The 22,228-nt window shown below is 42.3% G+C and overlaps 1 protein-coding gene across 4 annotated transcripts in view; it reads left to right on the top strand.

The window, feature by feature from the left end:
* The first annotated feature begins 504 nt into the window (after positions 1-504).
* Positions 505-22,228, top strand: part of gucy1b1 (guanylate cyclase 1 soluble subunit beta 1) — a 28,290-nt gene continuing 6,566 nt past the window's right edge. Inside the window, exons 1-11 of one of the 4 annotated variants that reach the window (XM_041874641.2) lie at positions 506-664; positions 1,022-1,095; positions 2,827-2,927; positions 3,131-3,249; positions 3,696-3,893; positions 5,346-5,576; positions 5,815-5,931; positions 6,290-6,423; positions 8,854-9,051; positions 14,328-14,565; positions 21,619-21,759. In XM_041874641.2, coding sequence (XP_041730575.1) covers positions 662-664; positions 1,022-1,095; positions 2,827-2,927; positions 3,131-3,249; positions 3,696-3,893; positions 5,346-5,576; positions 5,815-5,931; positions 6,290-6,423; positions 8,854-9,051; positions 14,328-14,565; positions 21,619-21,759 — 1,554 coding nt within the window. In that variant the 5' untranslated portion in view covers positions 506-661. Of the gene's footprint in view, positions 665-1,021; positions 1,096-2,826; positions 2,928-3,130; positions 3,250-3,695; positions 3,894-5,345; positions 5,577-5,814; positions 5,932-6,289; positions 6,424-8,853; positions 9,052-14,327; positions 14,566-21,618; positions 21,760-22,228 lie in introns of all 4 variants that reach the window. The other 3 variants (XM_041874642.2, XM_041874643.2, XM_041874644.2) reach the window with 3 other exon arrangements.

Here is a 22,228-nt window from a genome sequence, read left to right as displayed (position 1 = left end):
ATCAGAAACGAGTATTCAACAATGCCATGATATAATTAAGCAATAAGGCCTGAGGAAGTGTGGTATATGGCCAATATATCACGGCTAGGTGCTGTTCTTACACACAACGCAACGCGGAGTGCCTGGATACAGCCCTTAGCCGTGGTATATTGGCAATATACCACAAACCCTTTAAGGTGCCTTATTGCTATTTTAAACTGGCTACCAACTTAATTAGAGCAGTAAAAATTAATGTTTGTCATACCCATGGTATATGGTCTGATATACCACCGCTTTCAACCAATCAGCATTCAGGGCTCGAACCACCCAGTTTATAATCTATTCTACCTAAGATTTGTTGAATAATTTGGTTGTGGAATTTAAATAGGTTGGTTTCGTTGTGTAGTCTTTCTTTTGCAGTGTATAAATAAAACGTTTGACGGGACTGTTTTCATAAACAATGCTATCCTCAACCGGCAACCCTCACTTCTTCCTCAGTGGTCGGTTGCCGAGTGAGTATTTTTGTCCTTGAGCTCCCATTGGACACATTCGACATCAATTTGATGGGGAATGTTTTCAGAAATGGAGGCGTAACGTAACATCTGCAAACTGTGAAGGTGCCGTGATAATTTAGCATTAACAGCTTACATTGATAGGGAATCGTGAAGAACTGGTCGTAAAAATGGTATGTAAACATCGACATATTAGATTTGACGGCGACATTTGATTGCCTTGGCTATTTTGATGTGTAGTGGTGTGTTTTCCCGTATGAGAATGAGCTATCAGCCTATGGCTACAGTATCGGTTCACCATGCTAACTGTAAATGACCACCGAAATTCGTGATGCGACTGCGATTTTATCGTTATAATATTCATGTTGCATCATGACAACATTATTTGCTGTTGTACAATTTAAGCATCCTTTCCTTGCAATTACAATGGAATCATAACACTATCATCACTCTAAGGAACTTGTTATGCCCAGTATTTTATGATTTATGTTTCTCTATTATTTCTGTATTCTGTTTTATATCCATTTTAGTATGGTTTTGTCAACCACGCCTTGGAACTACTTGTATTAAGAAATTATGGCGAAGAAGTGTGGGAAGACATCAAGTGAGTTCAAAGATCTGTTTTGTATTTGTGAATGACACAGGGTATTTGCATATCATAATTCAAAGCAGAAAATGAAAATAAAAACTAAATGTGGCCATGTTGCCAAAGCAAAACAAGGAATTAGCAGATATGTTCATTAGATAGATATGTTGGTAACGCTTCACTTTAAGTTGCTCCTATAACTATGTAGTAACACACTGTACACACGAACACATGGATTTTGTATTGTAGATATGTGGTAGGAGAGTAGTGGCCTGAGGGCAGACACTTAATGTGTTGTGAAAAGTGTTATGAAATGTAATGTCATGTAATATTTTAATTTGTATATAACTGCCTTAATGTTGCTTAATAAATACAAAAATACAAAATACAAATGACACTACTGCCTATGTAATTACCATGTAAAAACTATGTAATAACAATTACTGTTACTTTACATTGTTATTACACGTTCATTTTGTTTACTACATTGTCTTGACCACAACTTTATGTAACCTACCAATATGACATGGATAATAATACAAAAATATGTCCATTAACCATATTATAGTTTTGAAATCAATAATCTCCCCCTATTGCTAGACAGAGTGGATAACAAATGGCCATGTCATGTTATTCCACTGATGATACATGACCAGCAGCTATAGTGGGCCTATCTGTAATTTAAACCATGTGACCATAAATCACCAGCAAACATAAAAGAAAACAACATATAATGAATCAATTCATCATTAAATTACACCAGTCTTATGAGAAAGCGAGCCATATTTTTACTAAATAATTTCATTTTCATTAGCCTTTTAATAGTGGTGATAAAGAGAGGTTGTGAATGTCGTTGCATTATGATAACAATCCCCTCTTTTCAAAGTGCTCAAATATTTGGCAAGATCCACGTTTATTTTTCTTCCTCAGTCTTCGCTGTCCCAGGACCAGAGGCACGGCTGCCTCTCTGAAAAACGTGTTTTGAGGAATCTGGTCATTTTTATCTCCCAAGAAATATTGCAGCACAATGTTATCTCAATGTTATCTTAATGTTATCTCAACCTTATCTCGGCTGACGTAAATCAACATTATTACATGCCTAATTATTCAAGCTAGGTTTTATTTTCAGATCTTGCAACTCAGAGCAATTGAAAAATGAATTCTTATTTCACTACATTTTTAGTTGCTTGGTGTGTTTGTTCAGCTGATCACATGCTCAGAGAAAGTGGTTGCTAGCCAGCACAGCAAATCAGTATTGTTTTCTCAGATCAACTCGGTAATCAGGTCAAATAGACCTCATTAGGATATATAACAGGCTTATTTATTAGCATGCCAAATACATTTTCTCATTGTAACTTCTAAATATAGATAATCCTATGATGCAGTTAATGCTCAAAGGTAGCTGAATGGTACTGCAACATTCATGAAGGTGTCATGACTGGTTTCATAACAGTGTTATGAACGCCTAACGTAAAGTGTTACTGATTGTTTTTGTTTGGACCCAATAAGTGTAGGTATCACTTTACTGAAGGTCCCTTATGTATGCATTCATTAAGCCTTTATAACAACTACATAAGATGTTATAACATCAGTCATAGGCATAAACAACGGCATACAATGTTATGAAGCTATAGAGGACAAGCAAATATGTTGTCATATGCTCTTGTCAACTGCCTCTTTATTACATAGGTAATAATCACATGTTAATATGATATATAATAATTATATTTTCTTGTTACTTGTTATCAGGAGGGAGGCTCAACTCGATGTAGAGGGTCAGTTCCTTGTCAGAATCATATATGAAGATGCCAAAACATACGACCTTGTTGCTGCTGCAAGCAAAGTTCTCAGTACGTTTTTTAATCATGTTTTGAGATACAAGGTACTTTATTTGAACCAGTTTATTCATAACATAATGGTACGGCAACACTATAAAATATGGTACCCTTTATAAAGGATAACTTATTGTACAGTGTTACCAATGGGACTCATACCAATATGTTGTGAGATGGTGTATGCAACAAGTGTATTATTTTTATTTTTTGTCTTGCAGAGATTGATGCAGGGTGTATCCTGCAGATGTTTGGGAAGATGTTTTTTGAGTTTTGCCAAGAATCAGGGTATGACACCATCCTGCGTGTTTTAGGGTCCAATGTCCGTGAATTTTTGCAGGTAAGCACTCCAGTTCCCTTCTTAATCTTTCTTCAGTTAACAGAAACCAATGTAAAACAATGTCCTCTTCAATGTGATGAATGCTTCAACGTAAGTTGAATATTACCTATAATTGCCAAAACAATTCTGTGTGTGGGCCCCCTCATCTTTGGATTTGGGGGAGGTGACCATATAATTAAAATAGGACAGTGGCAGTTAGATTTGCCATGACTGAACCCTCTGTTTACAAACATAGGGCATCAGTTTGGGTTGAAACAGAGATAAAGGAGTGAGGACTGGAGTTATGCAACTTTGATCTAAAGGAACCTTGCCTGCTCCAAGATCTGTTTATGCTGTGTAGCCAACTCCTATGGTGTTTGGCATTACAAACTGATATGGGACCAGTCTAAGAGGAATCTTAATGGAGAGAAACTCCTGTTTCAATCATTTATGCAATCCCCATACAGAATCTGGATGCCCTCCACGACCACCTAGGTACCATCTACCCCGGGATGAGGGCGCCGTCCTTTCGCTGCACTGACGCGGAGAAGGGCAACAATCTGATCCTCCACTACTACTCGGAGAGGGAGGGGCTCCAGGACATCGTGATCGGCATCATCAAGACGGTGGCCCAACAGATCCACGGCACGGAAATAGAAATGAAGGTATGCTGTTTTAAAGAAAATAAGTACACTATTACTTAAAGGGATAGTTCGGGATTTTGGCAATGATGCCCTTTATCTACTTCCCCAGAGTCAGATGAACTCATGGATACCATTTTTATGTCTCTGTGTTCAGTATGAAGGAAGTTAGAGGTAATTTTGCGAGCCAGTGCTAACTAGCGTTAGTGCAATGACTGGAAGTCTATGGGTATCTGCTAGCAGAATAGCACTCTCCTTTCATATTTTACTAGGATAGACGTAGGTAAGAATTAGAGTGGAAGACAGATGAGAGTTGGAGACAGAGATGAAAGTGGCAAGTGGTGGACCCTAGGGATTGAGCCCGCGCCTCTGGGGGAATGTGTAGGCTGCACTACTGCTAGACCTAACTCTGGCACTGTTTTTTTGTTTGCCTTTGTAGCTATTCGGATTCTGTGCCGCTTGGGGATCTTGCCTTCAGTCCAAAATGGGACAGTGGTCGACTTTTAAATGCCCCCCTCCATTCAGGAGTTGTTTGGGTCTGAACAACTGCTAGTGTTGGTCACTCATAGTGAGCATTTTATGATCTGAGATGCTGGTTGGTCTCTGTTGACTTGGGTCAGATGTGTATGAAAGAGGCAGAATGTTAGTACACTCAGAAGGTGACAATGCAATGGCCTAATAGCTAGTAGTTATAGTGTAAGATACTGTATTTTAAAGTGTCTAACCATTATTTGACAGATATAAGTGTCATGATAGTTTTAAAGCTAGGAATATGTGAATAAGTTATTGATATCTGTCATTCTAATTTTAAAGCTAGGGTGAATATGTGAATAAGTTATGTACCTTCTTTATAGCAAAGTAGTCAATGCAGCAAACACCAGGTGGAATTGGTATACAACATTGGTATAGACTTGGATAGTCCTTTCAAAAATCTTGTCTTTGAGCACTTAGGTTACCTCCTCATTTTCAGAGAAAGCCAACTCTACTATCAAACCTAATCATATCGCAGAGATAGAGATGTCACTATGTATTTTTTCTCTCCCAGGCTCAGCGTAAAATTAAATGGGGGAACTGAATTGACAGACCCTCCAAATGTGATACCTGATATTCTGGAAATGTTATCCGGAGTTGCCACGGCAGCCGTGTGCGTCAGAGTCAAGCCATTGACGTCAGTGTATAGACTAAAAAGGACTTGTGACCAGGCAGTAACCATCACAACAACATCACTGTGTTTACAAACTATCACACCAAACCTTAGATATTTACATAAAGACATCGAGTATTTCAAGGTCTATGCGTTTACCACCCAACAGTATCTCTTACATTATCTCTTGCCATAGTGGGTGGACTGGTGGCCATTTTGAGTGTCCCCATAGAAGTAAAGCAAGATGTAAACACAGGAATCATAGCATGCACTTATTCTAATTTCATGGTTGTACCTTCCTCCCTTTATGGAATCCATTCTTTCTTCACCAGGTGATCCAGTACAAGAGTGAGGAGTGTGACCACATCAAGTTCCTGATCGAGGAGAAGGACTCAGAGGAGGAGGCCTTCTATGAGGATCTGGACGGCTTCGAGGAGAACGGCACTCAGGAGACCCGGATCAGCCCCTACACCTTCTGCAAGGCCTTCCCCTTCCACCTCATGTTCGACAGGGACCTGATGCTCACGCAGTGCGGCAACGCCATCTTCCGTGTGCTGCCGCAGGTCTGTGTCTATTTAGCTATAGGACTTTATGACATTTTATGTGTGTAAATAACGACTCTTATACTGCGCTATGACTGCATTATAAGTCAGTATGAGTTTGTTTATAATGCATTGTAGATATGGGCTTCACAGGTAGCCTGCAATTATAATGCATGATGATGTAGTTCTAATGTATTGTAAGACTTGTCATAAGCATGTATGACCCCCTTATGAAGTGTTTTGCTGTTGTATTCCTTAGCTCCAGCCGGGCATCTGTAACCTGCCCTCCGTGTTCTCTCTGGTGCGTCCACACATAGACTTCAGCTTCCAAGGCATGCTCTCCCACATCAACACTGTCTTCGTTCTGCGAAGCAAGGTATGCCAAGAATACTCACTAATGAAACATTTCGCGTTTTAATTTAATGTTAAAATTACATCATAAAAATAATAGTAAAAAAGAAAAAAGAAAACTGGATAGAAAGCTACATTCATATTTTCTGTGTGTCCTGGCTGCTTGTGTGTCCATGCGTGTGTGTATGTCTGTCTGTCTGTGTGTCTGTCTGTCTGTGTGTGTGTCTGTCTGTCTGTCTGTCTGTCTGTCTGTCTGTCTGTCTGTCTGTCTGTCTGTCTTTGCTTGCGTGTGCATGCTTGTGTGCATGCATACATACATGTGCGTGTGTCTCTGTGTGTGTTTGTGGTGTGTGTGTGTGTGCATGTGTATTACGTCCTTCCAGGAGGGCTTGCTGAACGTGGAGACTTCGGAGAATGAGGACGAGCTGACTGGCGCTGAGATCAGCTGCCTGAGGCTGAAGGGACAGATGATCTACCTGCCAGAGGCGGAGAACATCCTCTTTCTCTGTTCTCCCAGGTTCTGCCGATGTGGCGTTAGAATAACAATGTGCTACAATGCTAGCTGTGCCACTAGAGATACTGGTTCGAGTCCAGGCTCTGTCGCAGCCGGCCGCGACCGGGAGACCCATGGGGCGGCGCACAATTGTCCCAGCGTCGTCCAGGTTAGGGGAGGGTTTGGCCGGCAGGGATGTTCTTGTCCCATCGCGCACTAGCGACTCCTGTGGCGGGCCGGGCGCAGTGCACGCTGACACGGTTGCCAGGTGTACTGTGTTTCCTCCGACACATTGGTGCGGCTGGCTTCCGGGTTAAGCGGGCATTGTGTCAAGAACAGGTGCGGCTGGGTTGGGTTGTGTTTCGGAGGACGCACAGCTCTCGACCTTCGCTTTTCCCGAGTCCGTATGGGAGTTGCAGCGATGGGACAAGACTGTAACTACCAATTGGATACCACGAAATTGGGGAGAAAAAGGGGTAAAAATATATAAAACTAAAAACTAAAAAAAAGAATAACAATGTGCTGTCCGAGGTTGCGTCCCAATCACAAATGGCACTACTTTTGACATTCTCCCAGGTAGCTCTGCCTTCCTGCTGCTGTGGCGTTAGACAAAAACAATGTGCTGTTTTAGGCTGCGTCCCAAATGGGCCCATAGGGCTCTGGTCAAAAGTAGTGTAATATGTCGGGAATAGGGTGCCATTTGGGATGTAGTCCTAGCCTTGGGGTGGATGTCTGGGCTGGATAGATGCCGTGGGGTGGATGTCTCTTGGTTGGTGTGTGAAACCTAATTGGATTCAAAACCACAGCTGCTGTAGTACAGCAGATGGTCTGGCCTTAAAGGGCCAATCCAGAGTTGAAACAATAACAAAGTGACACCTGCCTCTGTTTTGGTAAAAAGCTGAGGGATGGGACTGGAGAAATTGAACTACTCTCAAATTCATATACAGAGCTATGGATGCAATGACTGACCATCCATGATATCAAAATTATAGGTATAACCATGTTTTGAGGCTATACAGTGTTTGTTTACATTTGCCATGTTTACTAACATTGGAGTAAAACAAGGTTCTATTTGGTTTCTGACAGGATGTCACAGTTTAACTTTTATAGGTGATATTCTTCATTAATTGGATGTAGCAACTACAAATTGCTCCTTTAAACAATCTTTGGTAACACTTTACTTAAAGCATCCATTTATAATGTCTTATATCAAGGCTTATAATATATCTAAAATGGTCTGTTACTTACTGTATTTAGTCCACATCATTATGAGCATCTTATAAGGCAGGCTCATGACAAGTCTAACAATGCAGTAGATTTAGTTTAAAAAAACAAATGTTCTGGTTGAAAACAGCCTATTGGTAGTAGTCAATTACACAATTTCTAGTCCCAGAAGTGACAAAAAAGTGTAAATAGGATAACTTAAGTCATAAAGTCCGTTTTTTCCAAAACTAGAACGTCAGAGGTTTGGGTTTGATTGTAAGTTATGCCCACAAACACGTGGGTATTTGTTCGTAAATTCTCTCTTGGAATGCACACTGACCATGGTAAAGTTAGTTAGATGTTGGATATCTATGGGGCCGTCAATAAATTACACAATGTATATGGGACAATATTTTCACATTTCAATAGTTCCATATTTTAGTGACGTAAAAACCTCAAACCAACTATAAATTGTACAAATTCATGTAAAATATTGAAAGCATTTAATAAGAAAACTAAAAGGTGTGCAACATGAAAATATTTTCCCATGCCAACCAAAAGCATTGGTTGGCATGGGCTCGATGTACTTTCAAATCAATGAAGGGCATAGTGAACAAGTTAACACTTGGGAAGATAATTGGGACGCACCCCATGTACCTGGTGAAACCTTATTTCTATCAAGGGATAATCATTCTAGAGGAAGTAGTGTCCCTGCATGGTGCCAGAAGGTGGTGAAACAACATTGGTGTTGTTGTTTACGGAAGGAAAGACACTTGACTTTTTCATCAGCGATTGTATCAGTTTAGCCCTGTGCAGCCAGTCAAGCAAATCATTACAGCAGAATATTATGTCTAGATCAGAGAGCGTGGCATCTAGAGTACATTGTGTGTGTTAGATCTTTCATTGAATTGTGTTTGATTGAAGTTTATTGAAGTTGATTGTGATGAGAGAATTGAGCTCTCGATACTGGACAAAGCGATAGAGAAATAACGTCGCTAACCCTCCTGCGTTCATAAGAGGACAAGCCTTTATGATGTGTCTTTATGTGTAACATTTTCAACTGACCCTAGTGACTGTTATTTAGTCAATCATTATAAGATGATATAGTTATGATAGTTATTATAAGAGGGGCATACATGCTAATCATAATGGATTATACATTGTGCCCTACTGAACACGGCCCCTGCTGAGTTGTGTTCAGCCACTGTTCAGTGTTCAGCCTCTGACGCGTCACCAACACTGTGTGTTCAGTGTGATGAACCTGGACGACCTGACGCGGAGAGGCCTGTACCTGAGCGACATCCCGCTGCATGATGCCACACGTGACCTGGTGCTGCTGGGAGAACAGTTCCGTGAGGAGTACAAGCTGACCCAGGAATTGGAGATCCTGACTGACCGTCTGCAGCACACCCTCCGGGCCCTGGAGGATGAGAAGAAGAAGACGGACAGGTTCGTAGACTCCCGACCCCCATCGCCATCATAGTTTGATAGAATCAGCCTCCTTCACCCGTTTCCATTTTGATTTATTTAAAGGGATGGTCCACTCCAAATAGAAATTGAGCAGTGTCGGAGTCTTTGGTGTAGCGGTCTAAACTCCAACCCTGGCTACTGGGGTTCGAGCCCTGTTGTGGCCACTTTCCTCTCTGTGTCTATCTCCCTCTTTAACTTCCTACTGTACTGTCAAAAATTATCAAATACTTACACATTTATTTAAATTGAGCAAAAATGCCTTTTGTGAATAATGTAAAATCTAATTAACCACAAATTGTTTGAACTTTGAGCACAGTAGCACCAATCTGCTCAGTAGTGCAGATTGCCTCAGAAGGAACTTCTGCACCCCTCCATTGAAAATCAGAATGATCATCCCGGACATCCCGGAGTCGCCTCTTCACAAATTGGATCCCAAATGGATCCGAAAGATAAAAAATTCAGCTTTATTGATGTGCAAGCCAGTAGAATTGTTTTGACTTATCTGGCAGGTAGTGAACGTTAACGTATCTCATGTATTTTCTGTTGTAGGCCTATCTAAAAGAATTAAGTTATGGTCTACACTACAACTTAGTATTTTCATAAATGACATCCCTAATTTAAAATGTCAACACAAGAAGAAGGGAAGGGGTGTGTGACGAAGACGCATTATAGGGGCGTCTCTCTCCAGAATGCGCTCTCTGTCTCCTGCTAGTTCGTGCGTATTCCTTGTTTCATTTTCTGAATTGTTTGCCCTTTTTTTGTTAATGTTTATTTTGCTTGAGCACGCATAGATGTACCTGGCCTGATGTGCACAAATGTAGGCCTATAAAAGTTCCCATTCGGGAATGTCTGATAGTATCGTGGTCCTCTGTAGCTCAGCTGGTAGAGCATGGCGCTTGTAACGCCAAGGTAGTGGGTTCGAACCCCGGGACCACCCATACACAAAAAAAATGTATGCACGCATGACTGTAAGTCGCTTTGGATAAAAGCGTCTGCTAAATGGCATATTATTATTGTTTTTCATCACGTCACAAAATCAACAGAGTGTTTTACATCCATTGCGAATGACAATAGTTCCTCACTGTATTTGAACAATCTTTCCAACACTCTCCTTCCCGATAGGCCTAACCACTGCACCTCGGTGTGCTATAGCAACATATTGCTGATCCCATATCTCCAGAGGAAACATCATCAAATAGGCTACCTGAACACACCTACCTTGTGCAAATACTGCTGTGTCTGTTCTGAGCTCATTGGCGTGGGAAACAGTGAGCGCCCAGTTGAAACAATGTTGCAAATTTGCTATTGCGAGAGCTCAAGCCAGACCGTGAGAGGCAGACAGGCAGAGCATTAAGAGATTAATGCTATGGACTGAACCTGCGTAGCAAATGTGATTTATAGAGGGTATTTATTTTCCTCAGGATATTTTCTTCTTCAAATATAATTTAGGATCTGGTCGGTATATCACATATTTTCAGACAGATCCGAGGGCCGTGTCCACCGAGCATGATCCAATCTGGCTTCCAAGGGTCAACTACTGAATTTTGGATCCGACCTGTTTGGATACCGGGTCGGATCTCGGGTAATCGGGTTTGTGTAGATCTGTGAAGACCTCTATGTCAAACTACAAACAAATGTCATATTTGTACCTACTAGGCTACTTCTCCCCAATGGACGTTCTGTCTGGTAGTTCCCCTTTTGTATAATTTGCTTCTCTACTCGGTGGCTCAACAACCTTTCACTGTAACCCAAACACAGCTCCCTCGGTGGCAGCTGTTTACTCAGTGCAAAGGGCCCATATATTATTGTTCACCCATCCCCCACGCCACTATATCTCCCAGAGAGAGAGAGAGAATGCCTCCAGCAGCTCTGACTGCGTTTTAAAGTGCTTTGGGAGGGGGGTGAAAGGTAAAAAGGTCAGAGGTCAGGAACGTCGACCTCAGTCAGACAGACAGCCGCATGTCCGTACAGTAAACACTGGCAGCTGTTTGTGCTAGCGAACCGTGCTTAAAGTTCCCTCGGTTGGAGTTAGGTTTCGCACAGGCGCACATGTGCATTGACTCACACATACAGTCACGGCCTCTAACACACATATACACGTGCTTACACACACCCACACAGCTTTATGTTTGTGAAATTTCTGGAGTTTTATTTTCCCTAACCCATAACCTTAAACCTTAACCCATAACCTTAAACCTAACCCTTAACCTAACCCTAACCTTAACCCCAAAAACCCTAAACCTAAACCTAACCTTAACCCTAAAACCCTAAACCTAAACCTTAAGCTTAAGGATACATACACACACACACACGTACACACTGTTAAGCCTACGTGTTGCAGTTTTAAAGCTAATTTCCTGCAATTCTACCCATTTTGCTATCATATGCTGTCTGGAGGTCGGGGCCCCGGGGCACGTGCCCTGCGTGCCCGTTCGGTAATCCGGCCCTCTGTAGCACCCTATCTTCTTATTGGGAAATGCTTTCTCTCTTGGCTGTGGCGGTGTTTCATTAATATTCTTCATGTAGTTCTGAGGTCTGAGTGTGCCTCAGGAGAGGACTCAGGTCCACTACGTTTGATTAGAATTCAAAGCTCCTCTCTAATTTTGGTAGACTGTAATGTAGTGTACACTGATTGTTTTCTCAAAGCACGTTTTAGATGTGTGTAGTCTGGTGGTGATAAAAGTATATGACGTACAATTTGGCCTTTGAAATATGTTGCAAACAATGTCTTATTAGACTACTGTATATAATAGAAAGACGATTTAATTATGTCTAGGTAATATACAAACTACTTAACTAAAAGCTAGAAAGTTATCATAGAACATTTAAAATGATGGAAAGAGGTTTTTGCGGATGATTTTGCGGATTTTGACTGCATCAGAAAGATATCAGATATTGCAAAAAATGAGAAAATTATAGATTAAGTCATTTTTCCCCTCTACTTTTCATGGCACGGCACAGCAGTGCATCCTTCCGGACCTCGGCGAAGACCGAATGTGGCTCCAGGGCTAAATTAGTATGACACCCCTGCTTTTGACATATCCCTGGGTTGCTTTACTTGTTTTCTGGTGTTTCAGAGAATACTTTTAGAGTGCCAGTGTAAAGAGGTATCTGTATGCACCTTGTGCCCTGCCATGCTGATACATCATTTATGACATTTCCCATTGGTAGACACAGATGGTAACGCTTTAGTCAGTTACCATGGCTACCACACCCTGCCCGTTCGAGACCAGCTTGTATAAAGACTTGACTGAAAAGGGTGAGGTTACCAAAGGGAGTATGAGGTGATGTGCAAAGTGTAATGGGAGACCATTAAAAACATCAATGGGGTACTCATAGCCTGTATATTATGTACAATTATGCAGTATATTTATGTTTTTCATATACGTACTGTTTATTTAATTTATTTAGTCCTTAGTTACTTCATTATAAACATTTACAGACCTAAAACAGGAGAATATAGGCCTACTAAACTGATACAATTGTTCATTTTTTGTTGCTCAGCTACCAATGACCTAAAATACAATACAAGAAGCCAAAGACAGTTATCTTGTCATTTAAAAGCATAATAATATACACTGAGTGTACAAAACACTAAGAAGACCTTCCTAATATTGAGTTGCACCACCCCCTTTTGCCCTCAGAACAGCCTCAAATCAAATTGAATTGGTCGCATACACATATTTAGCTGATGTTATTGTGGGTGTAGCGAAATGTTTGTGTTCCTAGCGCCAACAGTGCCGTAATATCTAACAATACACAACAAAACACACATATCTAAAAGTAAAAGAATGGAATTAATAAATATAGAAATATTAGGACGAGCAATGTCGGAGTCCGTAGTATATATGTGTGTGTGTGTGAGATGGGATGTAGTGATGCGTTGGGCAGACCGCACAACCCTCTGGAGAGCCTTGCAGTTGCGGACGGTGCAGTTGCCGTACCAGGCAGTGACACAGCCTGACAGGATGCTCTCAATGGTGCGTCTGTAAAAGTTAATGAGGGTCTTAGGGGCCAGGCCAAATTTCTTCAGCCTCCTGAGGTTGGACCATTTAAGATTGTCAGTGATGTGTACGTCGAGGAACTTTAAGCTTCTTACCTTCTCCACTGCGGCCCAGTCGATGTGGATGGGGGCGTGCTCCTTCTGCTGTCTCCTGAAGTCCACGATCAGCTCCTTCATTTTGTTGATGTTGAGGGAGAGGTTATTTTCCTGGCACCACTCCGCCAGGGCCCTCACCTCCTCCCTGTAGGCTGTCTTGATGATTGAGTTGGAGGCGTGCATGGCTACGCAGTCATGGGTGAACAGGGAGAACAGGAGGGGGCTTAGCACGCACCATTGCGGGGCCCCTGTGTTGAGGATCAGCGTATTGGAGGGGTTGTTGCCTACCTTCATCACCTGGGGGCGGGACGTCAGGAAGTCCAGGACCCAGTTGCGCAGGGCGGGGTTCAGACCCAGGGCCCCAAGCTTAATGATGAGCTTGGAGGGTACTATGGTGTTGAAGGTTGAGCTGTAGTCAATGAACAGCATTCTTACATAGGTATTCCTCTTGTCCAGATGGGATAGGGCAGTGTGCAGTGCGATGGCGATTGCATCATCCTTGGATCTATTGGGGCGGGTGATATGATCCTTAACTAACCTCTCAAAGCACTTCATGATTACAGAGGGAGTTTTACGGGGTGATAGTAATTTAGTTCAGTTACCGTCACTTTCTTGGGTACAGGAACAATGGTGGACATATTGAAGCAAGTGGGGACAGCAGACTGGGATAGGAAGAGATTGAATATGTCAGTTAACACTCCAGCCAGCTGGTCTGCGCATGCTCGTTTGGGCATGGACTCTTACAAGATGTCGAAAGCGTTCCACAGTGATGCTGGCCCATGTTAACTCCAATGATGTCCTTTGAGTGGTGGACCATTCTTGATACACACGGGAAACTGTTGAGCGTGAAAAACCCTGTAGCGTTTCTGTTCTTGACACAAACCAGTGCACCTACCATACCCCGTTCAAATGCACTTAAATCTTTTGTCTTGCCCATTCTGAATGTCACAAATACACAATCCATGTCTCATTTGTCTCAAGAATCCTTCTTTAACCTGTCTCCTCCCCTTCATCTAGACTGATTGACATCAATAAGGGATCATAGCTTTCACCTGGTTAGTCTATGTCATGGAAAGAAAAATGTGGGAATAAAAACACATATCTCCAGAAGACAAAATAATCTATATCTAGATGTTTTCTTTTCACTTTTCTTTAGATTGCTCTATTCAGTCCTGCCACCGTCGGTGGCCAATGAGTTGCGCCACAAGCGTCCAGTCCCGGCCAAACGCTACGACAATGTGACCATCCTCTTCAGCGGCATTGTGGGATTCAATACCTTCTGCAGCAAACACGCATCAGCCGAGGGTGCCATCAAGATAGTCAACCTGCTCAACGACGTCTACACCCGATTTGACATCCTGACCGACTCGAGAAAGAACCCCTACGTATACAAGGTTTGAAGGGATGTTTTCTTATTCTTTTTCTCTACTCTTTTATTTACAGATCAAATTAAAACATTGACATTGAATGTGCAACAGTCAGATGCATTGCACCATTATCTCACCTTATACCATGGCATTGTTGAATACTCCTTTCTGATTGGCTTGAAGGGCATTCTAGAGCGTGCATTATTTCCCTATAACGCACTGTATATTTGCACGGTAGAATTCAATGGCTATAGTTCATTTTTACATGTTTTGTTTGAGCTGCTTTAGAAAACAAAAGTCAAATTGAAAACCGTATCAGTATTGTTGATTTCGATTTTCATAATAGCAAGCTAGGACTGATGGTTTGGTTAGCTAAACTAGCAAGTCTGTTTGTTGGACAACACACTACTGAAAGCCAACAGGTATAAGACATTATGAGGGCTATAACATGCTTATGTAAAAAATAAATAAAGCATTATACCAATTGGCTTTTGAAAACTGTTACCCATATCTTCTGATATGTACTGTACATCAAAATCTCTTAACCCTCTAGAGTCTAAGCCCTGTCTAAGCCGGTAGCCAATAGAAACGCATTGAATAACAGATTCACTACATGGAACAACAGATAGTCCCCCAAAAAATCTAAAGGAAGTTTGTTCTGAAGTGTCTGTCCTATATCTGAAAGATCAGGAAACTATATAAAAATGTATTTATCCCCTTATTTTAGGCACTAAACTATCTCCATATATACTACCATATTTTATTTTACTGGTACCGGGGATCTTCAGACGAGTCTTGTGTGTGTCCTAGAGAACACCATCGTGTTCGTGAGAGTCTCAGCAGAGGTGTCATATTAGTGTGTAGCCCAAACCATTCGGACGCTACAGACGTTTTCATGAGAAGACAGATTTTCGGGATGTCTCATGGTCTGATAATAAACACCATCTAGCTCTGCCACCTTTCACCGCAGATGCGGAAAAGCAATCTTGGCGGATGCGGTGGATTGAGATGCAGTCCATGCAAAAAACAGGTATCTCTAGCTTAAACAGAAGGATTTTGATGGAGATTTGTTTATGTTAATTAGATTTCCGGGGGCGTGGAAATTGTAGGCTAAGGGTTAAATTACTTTTAGATACTAAACAATGTAATTTTTTTGTATGTCAAGACTTTACAGTATAAAAGCCAGGCTGTATGAAAAATGGAATGTTCTATAAACATTTACATTAAAGATATGCTTTCATTATGTAAATCAAGTCCATTTTAAGCTTCAGTTTATGTTGCAGAATGGTTGGTTGAGATTATATCAACTAAAAAGGGCAATCTGCAGTTGCTGCATCCATTTTTAGACTTTTATATTAATAATATAATATGCCATTTAGCAGACGCTTTTATCCAAAGCGACTTACAGTCATGCATGCATACATTATTGTGTATGGGTGGTCCCGGGGATCGAACCCACTACCTTGGCGTTACAAGCGCCGTGCTCTACCAGCTGAGCTACAGAGGACCAACATATTAAAGTATTTACATTACATATAAAACAAAATATAAAACAGTATATCATATGACATTATTACACCACTACCTATCTACAATACAAAATGTTCAATACCACCATACAACAATATCACAGTGTGTGCGTATGCATGTGTCTATACCCTCGTGTGTGTCTCTTCACAGTCCCTGTTGTTCCATAAGGTGTATTTCTACCAGTTTTTAAAATCTGATTCTACTGCTTGCATCAATTACCCGATGTGGAATAGAGTTCCATGTAGTCATGGCTCTATGTAGTACTGTGCTCCTCCCATAGTCTGTTGATTCTTGAAGAATTTAGCTTACAGATTCCTCAGGAGCTTAGTTCAATTGTCGTACCCCATCAGAATCCAAAATATAAGCTTGTTTTACTCCTTTGTTTGTAAAGAATGTAAATGTGAAAAAATACTGTATAGCCTTAAAACATGGTTAAAACTATAATGTTGCTATAATGGATTGTCACGTTCGCTTAAGGAGGAGGACCAATGCGCAGCGTTGAATGCGTACATATTATTTATTAAACAGATCACCCGATCAAAACAACGAACGAAACGTGAAGTCCTTCGATACACACAAACCAAAAGGAACAAGAAACCACAACACAAAGTGAAAAGACCGATAGTTAAATATGGCTCCCAATCAGAGACAACCAGCTGACACTCGTTGCCTCTGATTGGGAGTCACTCAGGCCAACATAGATATACAAAACATAGACTTACACACCCTGGCTCAACATAACATAGTCCCCAGAGCCAGGGCGTGACAGTACCCCCCCCCAAAGGCGCGGACTCCGGCCGCGCCAAACAACCACAACAGGGGAGGGACCGTGTGGGCACTCCGCCTCGGCGGCGGATCCGGCTCGGACATGACCCAGGCACGGGTTGTGCTGGACTGACGACGCACACCCCTGGCTTGATGCGTGGAGGAGGAACGGGCCGGACCGGGCTGACGGGCGCACCCCTGACTTGGTGCGGGGAGCAGGAATGAGCCGGACCGGGCTGACGACGCGCACCACTGACCTGGTGCGGGGAGCTTGGATGGGCCGGACTGGGCTGGCGACGCGCACCACAGACTTGGTGCGGAGAGCAGGAACGGGCCGGACAGGGCTGACGAAACGCACCATAGACTTGGTGCGGAGAGCAGGCACGGGCCGTGCCGGACTGACGACGCACACCACTGGCTTGGTGCGGGAAGCTTGGATGGGCCGGACTGGGCTGGCGACGCGCACCACAGACTTGGTGCGGAGAGCAGGAACGGGCCGTGCCAGACTGACGACGCACACCACTGGCTTGGTGCGGGAAGCTTGGATGGGCCGGACTGGGCTGGCGACGCGCACCACAGACTTGGTGCGGAGAGCAGGAATGGGCCGGACCGGGCTGGCGACGCGCACCACCGACTTGGTACGGAGAGCAGGAACGGGCCGGACAGGGCTGACGACGCGCACCACAGGCTCGGTGCGAGAGGCAGGAACAGGCCGAACCGTACTGGGGACACACGCCACTGGCCCTATGCAGGGATCAGGAACGGGCCGGACCGGACTGGTAATACACCCCAGTACCTCTCGCCGTGCCTCCACACTTTCCCTCTCCTCTGTGACCAGTGGCCCCCTTAACCTGGCGGCCTCCTCTGCACACCCGCTGGACCGCTCCATCGCGGCCTCCGGCTGCCCCGTCGTCCACGTCGTGAGCCCCCCCCTAAAAATGTTCTGGGGTTCTCTCCTCCCCGTGGACCAGGCCTCCCTAGTTCTCGCCAGACTCTCACTCCACTGCTTCAAAGTCCAACCTTTCTGCTCTTCGCTTGGCTGGGCCCAGTTGAGACTCCTACTCCACTGATCCCAGGTCCATCCACTCTCCTCTTCACGCTGCTTGGTCCTGTCTTGGTGGTTTCTTCTGTCACGTTCGCTTAAGGAGGAGGACCAATGCGCAGCGTTGAATGCGTACATATTATTTATTAAACAGATCTCCCGATCAAAACAACGAACGAAACGTGAAGTCCTTCGATACACACAAACCAAAAGGAACAAGAAACCACAACACAAAGTGAAAAGACCGATAGTTAAATATGGCTCCCAATCAGAGACAACCAGCTGACACTCGTTGCCTCTGATTGGGAGTCACTCAGGCCAACATAGATATACAAAACATAGACTTACACACCCTGGCTCAACATAACATAGTCCCCAGAGCCAGGGCGTGACATGGATAGTCAGTCCTTGTATCCATAGCTCTGTCCATGAGTTTGAGAGTGGTTACATTTCTCCAGCCCCATCCCTCAGCTGTTTACCAAATCAGTGGCGGTGTGTTTTTGTTTGAACTGCAGATTGCTCCTTTAATAGGAGCACCAATTCAACCTTTTTCGAATGTCGTATTGTCACACAAGTGTGATGTACTGTAGAATTGATTCATTTGGATGTTTCTCTATTCAAAAGCCTCACTGGGTAAACTCCACTTTAAAACCCCATTTTGTTTTCGAGCAAGGTTTTATAGTCGTCGTCACTGGGCACTTTAGGCTTTCAGACAAGAATGTACTTTAAGAAGTCAAACAAACCTTACTACATCCAAGGAAAGGACTTCAGCACTGGGTCACCAAAATAAGTAATATTTACGCTACCATCCTCAATGACTAGGTGGTCCAAGTTGTTATCTGGCTCCGAAGAGCCTTGCATGTCTATAAGCTGACGTAAGTGTTTAAGTGTTTGTGTCGAGATGTTTCAACTGCAGGGCATTTGCCTGAAGTTAAAAGAACTGCCATTATCACGGTCTGCTCCTGAAGGGGTCTGAGTTGGGCTAGATGAGCCCAAAAGGGTAGTGTCTTACTACTGCAAATTGCACTATCATGACAGATTTTGCTCTGTACTGAAAGTGCTTTATCTTGAAAACTTGACTATTGACATGCACACTTTTGAGGATTGTATTAACAGTGGACTTACTAAAAGATTACAATAATGAGTGTAGTATTATTTTAAACACCTCACATCCTTTTAACACAAATACCCACTAACATACAGGTAACTGCCAAAATAAGGAAACACCAACATGAAGTGTCTTAGTAGGGCGTTGGGCCACCACGAGTCGCCAGAACAGCTTCAATGCGCTTTGGCATAGATTCTACAAGTGTCTGGAACTCTATTGGAGGGATGCGATACCATTCTTTCATGAGAAATTCCATCATTTGATGGTGGTGGAAAACACTGTCTCAGGCGCCACTCCAGAATCTCCCATAAGTGTTCAATTGGTTTGAGATATATACAGTGACTTTTTCCACATTTTCCATTTTGAATTTAAAATTGATTAAATTTAGATTTTTTGTCACTGGCCTACGTTATACCCCATAATTTCAAAGTTTTTCCAACCTTTTACAAATTAATAAAAAATGAAAAGCTCCTTTGTTATGACAAGCCTAAATAAATTCAGGATAAAAAATGTGCTTAACATGTCACATAATAAGTTGCATGGACTCACTCTGTGTGCTATAATAGTGTTTAACATGATTTTTGAATGATTGCCTCATCTCTATACCCCACACATACAATTATCTGTAAGGTCCCTCAGTCGAGCAGTGAATTTCAAACACAGATTCAACCACAAAGACCAGGGAGGTTTTCCAATGCCTCGCAAATAAGGGCACCTATTGGTAGATGGGTAGAAAATAAAAAGCAGACATTGAATATTCCTTTGAGCATGATGAAGTTATTAATTATACATTGGATGGTGTATCAATACACCCAGTCACTACAAAAATACATGTGTCCTTCCTAACCGCTCCGGGATTTCACCATGAGGCTAATGGTGATTTTAAAACAGTTACAGAGTTTAATGGTTGTAATATGAGAAAACTGAGAATGGATCAACAACATTTTAGATACTCCACAATATTAACCTAAATGACAGAGTGAAAAGAAGGAAGCCTGTACCGAATAAAAAATATTCCAAAACATGCATCCTGTTTGCAACAAGGCAGTACTGCTAGAAATGTGGCAAAGAAATTAACTTTTTGTCCTGAATACAAAGCGTTATGTTTGGTGCAAATCCAACACAACACATCACTGTGTACCACTCTTTATATTTTCAAGCATGGTGGTGGCTGCATCATGTTGTGGGTATGCTTGTAATTGTTAAGGACATGATAAAAAAGAAATGGAATGGAGCCAAACACAGGCAAAATCCTAGAGGAAAACCTGGTTCCACCAGACACTGGAATATGAATTCACCTTTCAGCAGGACAATAACCTAAAACACAAGGCCAAAACTCTGGAGTTGCTTACCAAGAAGAGAGTGAATGTTCCTGAGTGACAGAGCTACAGTTTTGACTTAAATCTACTTTAAAATCTATGGCAAGACCTGAAAATGGTTGTCTAGCACAGGAGGCTGCTGAGGGGAGAACTGCTCATAATAATGGCCGGAACGGAACAAATGGAATGGCATCAAACACTTGGAAACCATTAACACAAGCCTGTTCTCCATAATTAGAGTGCCATCAACCTCCTGTGTTGTCTAGCAATGATCAACAACCAATTTGACAGAGCTTGAATAATTTTTAAATGAATAAATGGGTAAATGTTGCACAATCCAGGTTTGGAAAGCTCTTAGAAACTTACCCAGAAAGACTCACAGCTGTAATCACTGCCAAAGGTGCTTCTACAAAGTATTGACTCAGGGGTGTGAATACTTATGTAAATTAGATATTTCTGTATATAATTTTCAATACATTTGCAAACATTTCTAAAAACAGATTTTTGCTTTGTTATTATGGGGTATTGTGTGTAGATTGATGAGGGGGAAAAAATCGATTTAATCCATTTTAGAATAAGGCTGTAACGTAACAAAATGTGTAAAAAGTCAAGGGGTCTGAATACTTTCCGAATGCATATACAGAGACCCCTCTTTCAAAGTCACTGAGAACTCTTCTTCTAGCCATGTTAGCCAAAATAATGGGCAACTAGGCATTTTTATACATGACTGGATGTTTTAATTGCTTAATTAAGTATACTTTGTATCACTCATTTACCTGTATATCCCAATTGATTGGTTAGAGATTTATTTGATGGTTTGTGACCTCAAGTGGCACTTTATTATTTTTATTTAACCAGGCAAGTCAGTTAAGAACAAATTCTTATGTACAATGACGGCCTACACCGGACAAACCCGGACAACTGTGCGCTGCCCTATGGGACTCCCAATCACGGCCGGTTGTGATACAGCCTGGAATCAAACCAGGGGGTCTGTAGTGACGCCTCAAGCTCTGAGATGCAGTGCTATAGACCACTGCGCCACTCGGGAGTTTGATGAACTATTGAAGTCCAAAGTTCCTTTTCATTCTAACGATTTAAATAATATTGTGTGATATCAAATTCTGCATAGTAACCGAAATAGCTCTCTCTACCTATAGGTGGAAACAGTGAGTGATATAAAAGTGTCAAAAATAATATTGTTAAAAATGTCAGTGTTTTCTAGACCTCACGTCCTTTTAACATATAACCACTTACATCACACAGCATTTTCTGATATAACGTTCTGCCTAACAACCAAAATGTCTCTCTTTTTGTAGGTGGAGACAGTGGGTGATAAGTACATGACGGTCAGTGGGCTGCCAGAACCATGTACCCACCACGCTCAGTCTGTCTGTCACCTGGCCCTGGACATGATGGAGATTGCTGGACAGGTCAAAGTGGATGAAGAGCCAGTACAGGTGAGGATGGGATATGTTTCCTTTTTCCAACATTTTGACCAGAATCAATTGAGAAAGGCAGCAAACGTGAAATTCTGGTGCTGGCTGAACCATATCAGCAGCCTTGTCCAGAAACAACCCCTAGGCCCTAGATGAGGGGTGGGCAATAATTTTGGCTTGAGGGCCACATTGGGATTTTGAAATTCAACTGAGGGCCACACAGTTTTTTGGGGACCAATTTGTTTGTTCAAATCAATTTGGGTGCCAGAAAAATTGCAGTTATTTCAAAGTATATAGGGCCATTATCTTTCTACATACTTTCTATCTGGTTTTAGATGTGATCGTTTTTTTAATCCAAAAGGATGCACCGATGTTATGGCCTTTTTATAACCAATCATTAATTCACTAAATTTACTCTAGTAAATTATTGAGTAGTTCAATGAGGTGTTATAGTACAGGTAGGGATGACAATGTTCACGTTGTTGCCCAT

The sequence above is a fragment of the Coregonus clupeaformis genome, unplaced genomic scaffold (genome assembly GCF_020615455.1).
Source record: "Coregonus clupeaformis isolate EN_2021a unplaced genomic scaffold, ASM2061545v1 scaf0287, whole genome shotgun sequence".
In the NCBI taxonomy this organism is placed as follows: domain Eukaryota; kingdom Metazoa; phylum Chordata; class Actinopteri; order Salmoniformes; family Salmonidae; genus Coregonus; species Coregonus clupeaformis.
This window is presented reverse-complemented; position numbering and strand designations above follow the sequence as displayed.